Source organism: Colletotrichum graminicola (assembly GCF_000149035.1).
Source record: "Colletotrichum graminicola M1.001 genomic scaffold supercont1.61, whole genome shotgun sequence".
NCBI lineage: Eukaryota > Fungi > Ascomycota > Sordariomycetes > Glomerellales > Glomerellaceae > Colletotrichum > Colletotrichum graminicola.
The window spans coordinates 237,560-246,911 of record NW_007361065.1 but is presented as its reverse complement, the minus strand read 5'-3'; the positions used below and the strand labels follow the sequence as shown (position 1 = coordinate 246,911).

The window sequence follows — 9,352 nt, the reverse complement described above, 5'->3', positions numbered from 1 at the left end:
TTAGGTGTACCTATAAGTTATATATATTTAAGATAGTTTTATACGCTTTATTCTAACTAAACTTAATATACGTTTTTCTAACTAGCTCCTTTAGGAGGATATAAATTAGTTCCTATAATAGTAACTAGTAGCCTTTATAATCTAGGATAGCTACTAAGAATAATAAGGCTAAAGCTACTAGAAAGTAAGAGCTATTTTTTTTAATTACTATAACCTTTAGGGTTAACTACTTTAAAGAGATTAGATAAGGAGAGATAAAATTACTATAGTATTAGAGGTTATAACTTAGGACTTATTACTAGTCTATAATATTATAGTAGTTCTAATTAGCTAGAAATATTTTACTAATCTAAATATTACCTTAGTCTTAGTTCCTTAGTTACTTACTACTTATAAAGTAATTAGGACTTTTATACACCTAGTCCTTTTTTTACTATTTATTAATTATTCTAAACACTTTATAAGAATAATTATTAACTAATAAGATAGTATAGTCTATTAGTATAACCCTCTTTAGGAGGTAAGCTAATCTAAGGTAATCTTTATTAATAATATCCTAGCGCTCTAAAGATTTTACTAAAATATAAGGGCCTTACTATATATTAAGAATTTAATTAACGCTAGTGCTTATATTATTAATATAGCCTAATAACCTAGCTTATAAGAGTATAGCCTTTACGTTTTAAAGTAGTTCTAAATAGTAGTTTAGTATAGTAAATTATACCTAACTAAGAATCTTATTTTCTAAAGTAATAATATAAAAAGTACACTAGGTAATTAAATATATATATACTAGATTTAATAGATTAGCTATAAGTTTTATTATAAAGGTAACTAAGTTAATAATACTATATATAATACTTTAGGAATATATCTTAAGGACGTCTGTAGTTAATATAGAAATATTTATATAAAGGTATTAGTAGGTACTAAATTAGACTATATAATTATTAAGAAGCTATATATAAGGCTAGGCTTTATAGCGTTAATTAAATAAAGTATACTAACTAATCTTTAGATCTTTAGCCTATATTATTATTAATTAGTTACTAGCTAGAGATAGTACTTACTACTTAGACTATTACTAGGCTTTATACCTTAAAACCTACCTAATTAGTCTGCCTTAGTAATAAACACTATTAAAAGAGGGTCTAATTTTAAGTATACTCCTATAAGCCTTACGCCTCTTAGTTAAATATTACTAGTTACTTTATAACTAATCCCCTAGACGCTTAACATAACGCTATAATTAGAGAGACTTATATATTTACTTATAAACCTATATTTACCTCCTACCTTATCTAGGTTAACTTTATTATTAGTTACTAGAACTAGGCCTTTAGCTTAGGTTTTACTTAAAATTAAAGATATTATAAAGGAGAACCCTCTAAATTAGGTTTAACTACTCTAGAAACCCCTATTAATTAAGTAATATAAAGGCTTATAGCTAAAAAAGATAACTTCTTAAGATCTAAACTTATAGTTAAGATAAGTAAATTATAAGTTAATACTTAGTAAGTTAAAGCTTAATTAGTAAAAAGCTAGTAAGTTACTTTAATAAAAAGCTATAAATTACTATTATTAACTACTACGCTACTAAAATAAGCTTTCTAAGAAACTAGTAATTAATAAGTATATATAAGAGGAATAAGTTAATTAATATAATAACCTAATTAATAAGTTAGCTTATATAACCCCTATATATACGCCTTAGGTACTACTATTATTAAGCTAGGATTAGGAGGGCTAGGATTATAAGGATATAGGGCTTTAATAGGATTACGTAAAAGAGGTACACAAGCAGGAGGCAGAGGCTAAGAAGAAGAATAAGAAGAAGGGCTAACACTAATTTACTATAAAGGTAGTTACATAAAGGCTAATCTTAAAGATAATTTCTCCTTAAGAGGACTTATAAAAAAAAAATTAGGAGATAATTAAAGTAAGGTAAGGTAATTAGCCTAAAGTAAGGTAGTATACAGACTAATTAGAAGATTCTAATCCTAATTAAGTATAAAGATATAAGTTAGTATTAATAGGTTTAGAGATAGATATATATAATTTATCTTTTATACTTATACCTACCTTCTAATTAAATAAGAACCTCTTTATAATTTACTTTTAATTATAATAACATAAGATAATTAGAAGTAATTACTTACCTAATTAAGGCATAATAATACTTAATCCTATAGTTTAACACTTATAATTAATATTAATTCTAGATAGATTAATATAATTTATGTACTAATTAGTAAGGAATCTTATGTTACTTTTAGTAGTTATAGTGTTCTATATAGTCACTACACCGTAAGAGTCCCTTATACCTTACGCGCTTTTAATATATTATAAAGTATTAATAATATAGAAGCTTATTATTTTTACTAAGACTAAGTAAGCCTTTAAGAAAGCCTAAGCTAAACTTTATAAAGAGTTTATTAATTAATACCTTATCTTTTAGTACCTTTATATAATATACCTACCTTTAAGAGTATAGTAGGCTTACTACTTTATTTAAAAATACTAAAACTTTAGTATTTATATTACCTATAGTATAAAGTTAAGTAATAATAATATTAAGGGCTATCTCTTAAATAGTCTTAGTTATTTATATTAACTTATTACTATTATATAAAATATAATTAGTAACTAAAAGTTATACTTTAAGTAAGCTTATACTAAAGATAAAGTCTTTAGAAGCTAAAAGTATATAAGGACTTACTTTAAGCTTCTTAGTAAACTTTATATACTACTTTTTTAAAGTGTTTAGTATTAATTAAAAAGTAATACTAGCTAGTAAAAAAAGTAATACCTTTTAGTAAGAGGCTATTCTTAGTCCTTATTAGAAAATATAATTTAGACTATATAGTTTTAACTAAGCTTAGTATTTTATACTACTATAAGATTTTTACTAAAATACTTAATTTAGTAACTTTTAGTAAATAAGAGGTATACCCTTAGTAATGTCTTTAAAAAACGTCTTTTTTTAATTTATACTACTAAATCTTTAACCTAAAGATTATAGTATCTCTTTATAGTAAGCTAAAGAATATAGTATAACTTATTTTATTATAACTAGCCTTACCTTAAGAGGGCTAGTTAGCTAGCTAAACCTATACCTAGAATTATAGCTAAGGCACTAGTAGTAAAAAGTAAGGCTACTTACCTAAAAGTAAGAATAAGTCTATATAAAAATTAAGTTAATTAAGTTAAAGCTAGATTCTAACCTCCTTTTAGTAATAAATAAGAAGCTAGTTAAGTATTTCTAGTAAAAAAAAGACTATAAGGACTTATATAAATAAATAGCTATTATAGTATAGTATTTAAAGAATATAAAGTTAGTAAGAAATAGTTAGTAGTAATAATAAATCCTTATAACTATATTATAAAAAAGTAGCTAAATAGTAAGTACTTTTAATTATATAGCCTTATTTAAGATTTATAAAAGAGAGTAATAAGTAATATACCTTTATAAAACTTAAATAAGAAAAAAGGCGCTTTTTATAGCTATAAGAAATAGGCTTTATAAAAGGTAATCTTTATAGCTATAAAGAGAAGCCCCTTATAAAGCCTATTTTCTATAGCTATAAAGAGGACCCCCTTATAGAGCCTATTTCTTATAGCTATATAGGCTAATTAGATAATAGTGTGTTAGAATAGTAAAAGTGTTAGTAAAATTATTTTTACTACCTTTATAGGGATATACTAATTTTCTAAGCTAATTAAGAAGATAGAAAACAACGCCTCTATAAGGGCGACGCCTCTATATTAATTTATAACGCCCCCCTATTAATTCCTAAATTAAATTAATATAAAAAAAAGAAAAAAAGCTAAAAGACTATAAAAAGTTATTATATAAGCTATAAAAAACTTAATATAAAGAAAACACTAGTATAAGTATAAAAAAAAAGTAACTTACTTTTACTTATTAGTATAACTATAAAAAGTAAAAGTAGTAATTTTAAAAAAGCTATAGTAAATAAGTAAAAGTAATAATATAACTACTTATATAGGCTATAGGGGGTTCTTAAATAGAAACCTAAAAAGAAAAAGCACTATATTAGGAGTAGTTAGGTAGGCTAGCTAAGTAGGCCTACTAGTTATATACCCTAAGAAGTAATACGTATATAAAGCTAAGTACTATAAAGCATATAGGAGTTAGGGCGTATAAGGGGTAAAGTAAAGACGTATAGATATATAAAAAGAATAAGGGGGAAAAAAGAAGAAAAAAGAGAGTAGCTTTTAGTATTAGTAATATTAGTAACCTAACTTTATATTTATAGTGTGTTTACTTACTACTTTTATACCTAACCTAATTACTTATAATAATAGTATTTATTATTTTTATTATTTTATTAATTACTTAGTAATTAGTTAAGGTAAAGGTTATAAAGTAGCTTATTTAGCTTCTTATTAATTAAATTACTAAGGTTAAATACTAAAAGGTATTTAAAGAATATATTATAAGTTACTTACTAAAGAGCTATAAAAGTCTGTCCTTAAGTACGTCTAAGTCTATTTTATATATAAGTCCTAACTATTTCCTAAATAGTTCTTTTAACTAATAGTTATAAAGTAGAATAAGCACTTACTTAGGTATTTACTAAGTGCTTATCTTACTTATAAATAAGTGCTTATTTTTTATCTTATTATACGCTTATATTTATATAACCTATACTATAGTTCTTTTATTCTAAGGAGTTATCTATCTGTTCTAAAATTTCTTATCTATATAAATACTGCTGTTACCTACTATCTGTCTGTTAGGTAGGGCAACATAGCCTGTATCTTGTTAGGTTATAACATATATATCTATTTGTCCCCCCTTCCCGTCCTAAGCTTACTTACGACTTATGTAATACTCACTTACCTCTTGTATTAAAGTAAGCTGCTAGCACACTAATTACGTCTAAACAGCTAAGTTAGCTACTAATAAGGACTCTTGGTATGCCTCAGTACCCCTAGTGTCTAGTTATAAGTGGTGCGTTAATACATAGAGTTAATAGGGGGATAGGCGGGGAATCTGAAAACTCACTTAACATAACCAAAAATGAAACAATGATAACAATGTTGCGATAATGAAAAGATAAGAAGTTTGAGATGAACTAGTATAAGAACCGCTGTAGCCAAAGTTGGGGGCATCAGTGGTAGGTTCTGGTAGAATAAGACCTTGTCCCAAAACGTTCGTTCCCTGGTCCTACCATCAAATAAGTTCACAACATAAACGGCTACCATGGATCCCAACCAGTGTGAATTTCCGCCCATCGGAGATACATCAATTTCTATCCTAGAAAGAGAAAGCTCGCCTTCTACTCGTGCATTATTTTTCCTTGCAAAAGAATCCGCTCAGTTTTGCCCTCCCCCACCACAAATCATTCCATCCTAGCTACTTGCGCAAATCACTTCTTCACTTTCACTACAGATGCCACATTGATGAATACTCTAGACTCTGGGATTAAAAGCATTGAAGCAACATTCTTTCAGATTTCCCGAGGAGATCAAGCACATCACTTGAAAACCTTACAGGATCACCGCTATCATTGCCGACTTCACTATTACCCACAACAAACACAATGACCTCCTTTGGCTTGTTCTACTCTCCTACAGCCACAAATCAAAACGATTTATCACTCACCGATAAGATTGGATTCAAATTGGTCAACGGCCTTCGAGTTCCAACACCTCTTGGCAATTGTGCGCAGAATCAGCAGCATGACACTCAACAACCAGACTTTGCCGGTTATGTGAGCCTCTTTCACTCTCCCACCGCTGAACTGCTGCGAGGCAGGATCGTCCCAAATCACAGACTTGTGAATGGCTATCACGTTCCCAAGAAGATCGGTTGTCGCAACACTACGCCTTTCCCTTTCGAAGAGGAAAAAAATCTCTTTCATTCGCCCACTGCGGCCCTGGTCTCTGACAAAGCTTGGCTGGAAGCCTCAGTCAGATATATCGACAATCTCCGAATTCCACCTCGCATTGGTGGCAATCAACACCAGTCTATCAATTGTCGTCATGACTCTCTCAGATCAACCATTTCTGAGCCTCAGTCTCAATCCCAGAGCTGGCTCTCTTTCAACGAGCCCATCATCTATTCCCCGACAGCTGCTTCCCTGCGAGGTCCAGAAGGTGACTGCCAGCTCCGAACCAACAACGATCTTCGGATTCCTCGTTTCATCAGCCGCCGTCGAAAAACCACCGATGCCATCAGCAGCCACAAGGTCGAAATGAGAGTCGGAAATGCCAAAACCGAAGCCTCTGGTGTCTTTCAGAAGCACCCTTTCAAAATCATGAGCAGACCTATCGACTTCTGCACACACTATAGTTACAAAACCGCAAGTGCAGCTCACGTTATCCACGCTGATCCAAACAATGTGGAAGATGATGGTGACAGACCAGAGGCTAAACAAGCCCAGCTCTGCAGATGTGTCGACCTCGCGATCAGCCAACTCCACGACCCTTTTACCAACGAAGACAGACATGTCCTTCGACAGATTCTCAGCTATCTCGACCAGCGCAGGCATGAACTGTTTGCGCGCCGCATTAGTGTTGACTCGAATGCGCCACAGATCAATGTTCCAGCATCTTGGTTAGAGGTGGCAGACCTCGCCTTTGAGGGGATTCGCACGGTCGACTACCCATACCTCCTTCGCGTCATGCAGGCCATTGACATACTCGCTTGCGGCATCTGGTATGCTGATTCAGAGCAGCAAAAGTATACGCATGAGGAGAACACTTCTCTTGAGTTCATTTAAGTCACAAGTAGACTGGAATGGAGAGCAGGGGTTTCGTGGGAGATAAAACACATGTCAGAGTGTTAGACAGTGAGCTAAGGAGGTGATAAGTGGGACACACTTCAAATAATGCGAATGAAGACATGATGCTTTGTTGCACCGCATTTAGCTGGCATGGAGGCTTTGGAGGCGTTCAGGCAAAGGACGATTGAATAATACCGCCCTAGGCACGATTCCTCAGATACCTTGGGACCCTCTCGCGAATGACACAAATTGTTTGCGAGAAACTTGTCCAGACTATCAATAGATTGTGATGTGAAAACTATGGATATCAACCGAGTTAGTGGATGACATGAAGTTGGAAATAGTGAGACACTAGATATTCAACGGTTCTTCCAAAATGGCAAGCGCGGTGGGTTCCAATGTTTGTTTTGACAGTTGTCGTTGAGAGATAACGTCTCTTTTCACAGGGGCTACCTAAGCGTCAGACCCATGAAGACCCCGCACTAAGCCTGTTCAGGCAAAGATTGCATGTCAAACCAAATTGGCTCTTGTTGTTGTGAGGGAAGTAAGCTTCGCAACCCCGCCAGGGTCTTCCTCCTTGCCCAGCTTCACCCAATTCATCACAACGTTTCTGTCCGTCGAGATTGGGACATTTTGTGTTGTACCACAGCTGTGAAGGCGATCTTGTCTCTACTTGAAACTTACAACAGTAAGTTTGCCCAGTTGCTCAGTTCCCCCATTTTCCCCTCTTATCTCCATGTCTGCTTTGCCCCGCATTGAATCCTACTGACCGCCTCCTCCAACAGGCTGCAAACTCGATCGCAAGATGGCAGACAAGAAGGTCTACCGCGCCAGCACCACGGCGCCCGTCAACATCGCTGTTGTCAAGTACCGTCTTCTCAGTACCTCCCGCTATTGAGGTCGCATCGCTGACGATCATAGGTATTGGGGCAAGCGCGACCCGAAGCTCAACCTCCCCACCAACAGCTCCCTCTCCGTTACTCTCTCCCAGGCCGACCTCCGAACCCTGACGACTGCCTCCTGCTCGGCCTCCTACTCTGAAGGCGACAGCCTCATCCTAAATGGCGAAGCCTCTGATATCTCGGGAGCCCGCACACAAGCATGCTTCCGCGAGTTGCGCACTCGCCGTGCTGCCCTCGAGGAGAAGGACTCCTCCCTGCCGAAGCTGTCCGCGATGCCCCTGAAGATCGTCACCGAGAACAACTTCCCCACCGCTGCGGGCCTCGCCTCCTCTGCGGCTGGATTTGCCGCCCTTGTGCGTGCCATTGCCGACCTCTACGAGCTCCCCGACTCGCCGTCTGAGCTGTCCCTAATCGCGAGGCAGGGCTCGGGCTCGGCTTGCCGCAGCTTGTTTGGTGGTTACGTTGCGTGGAGGATGGGCGACAAAGCGAACGGCACGGACTCCAAGGCCGACCTCGTCGCAGAGGCGTCGCACTGGCCCAACATGCGTGCCCTGATTCTGGTCGTCAGCGCGGCCAAGAAGGGCGTCTCGTCAACGTCGGGCATGCAGCAGACGGTCGCAACGTCGGGCCTGTTCAAGCAGCGCGTCGCCGAGGTGGTGCCGAAGCACATGGCCGAAATGGAGGACGCCATCGCCAGGCGCGACTTTGCACAGTTCGCCGAGGTAACGATGAAGGACTCCAACTCGTTCCACTCTTCATGCTCCGACACGTACCCTCCCATCTTCTACATGAACGATGTGTCGCGGGCCGCCATCCGCGCCGTGGAGCAGATCAATGCCGCTGCCGGCAAGACTGTGGCTGCCTACACGTTCGACGCTGGCCCGAACGCCGTCATCTACTACCTCGAGGAGGACGCTGCCACTGTTGTTGGTGCTTTCTCTCCTGTGCTTGCTTCCGTGAGCGGTTGGAAGGAGGGCGTCGAGAGCCTCAAGTCTTCCGTCGCGCTGGACGAGACCGTGGCAGGGATTCTCAAGAGCGGCGTCAGCCGTGTTATCCGGACTGGTGTTGGCGAGGGCCCGATCAAATCGGACGTCTACCTCGTCGGAGAGAATGGCGAGACGGTCAAGCATTAAGCCACCTAATGTCACCTCTAGAGTGCACTTTCAAACCAAAGAGATGACCAGAGTAGCTCAAAAGCCCCCGCTGTACAGAGAGAAGCTCTTGATTTAAAGAAAAAATATATAGAACAAACTCGTGTATTTGGGATATCAAGAGTCAAGCTGGCTTGACTGAATCTTGACTGCGATCAATTCAAGTGAGGGGGGGGGGGGGGGGGGGGTTGGACCAGAGGAGGGGCTGTCGCTTCCAGGCCAAATCCGTGTCTCCAGTAGCATGCCTCTTTCTTTCATTATCAGTAGCACGCCGCAAAGAAACCTTGAGCGCAGACAACAAAGATGCCAAGGATGCCATGTAGGCAAGTCAAAAATCAAATATTTTAGATCAGATTAGTTAAGTACGGTTACTAGCAGATGTAGTAATGGAAATTCATTGCTGATTGACTTTCAAGTGGACCCACTTTTCTGTCTTGAATACCTACCGACCATCTTTCACTATCCTGCAACATCACTGTTGTCCCTTCCCATCATTCTCCTTGTCAGGAGACAGCAATCAAAATGGAAAGAACGAACGATGGGA

At 37.0% G+C, this 9,352-nt stretch overlaps 2 protein-coding genes across 2 annotated transcripts; both read left to right on the top strand.

Moving 5' to 3' along the window:
- Positions 1-5,570: 5,570 nt before the first annotated feature.
- GLRG_10504 (uncharacterized protein) lies at positions 5,571-6,752 on the top strand (the record flags this gene model as incomplete). The annotated part of the gene is made up of 1 exon (XM_008101189.1): positions 5,571-6,752. The coding sequence occupies one exon, from the start codon at positions 5,571-5,573 to the stop codon at positions 6,750-6,752; it is 1,182 nt and encodes a 393-aa protein (XP_008099380.1).
- Positions 6,753-7,560: 808 nt separating this feature from the next.
- Positions 7,561-8,790, top strand: GLRG_10503 (diphosphomevalonate decarboxylase; the record flags this gene model as incomplete). The annotated part of the gene is made up of 2 exons (XM_008101188.1): positions 7,561-7,622; positions 7,677-8,790. The coding sequence occupies 2 exons, from the start codon at positions 7,561-7,563 to the stop codon at positions 8,788-8,790; spliced, it is 1,176 nt and encodes a 391-aa protein (XP_008099379.1).
- Between the last annotated feature and the right edge of the window lie 562 nt (positions 8,791-9,352).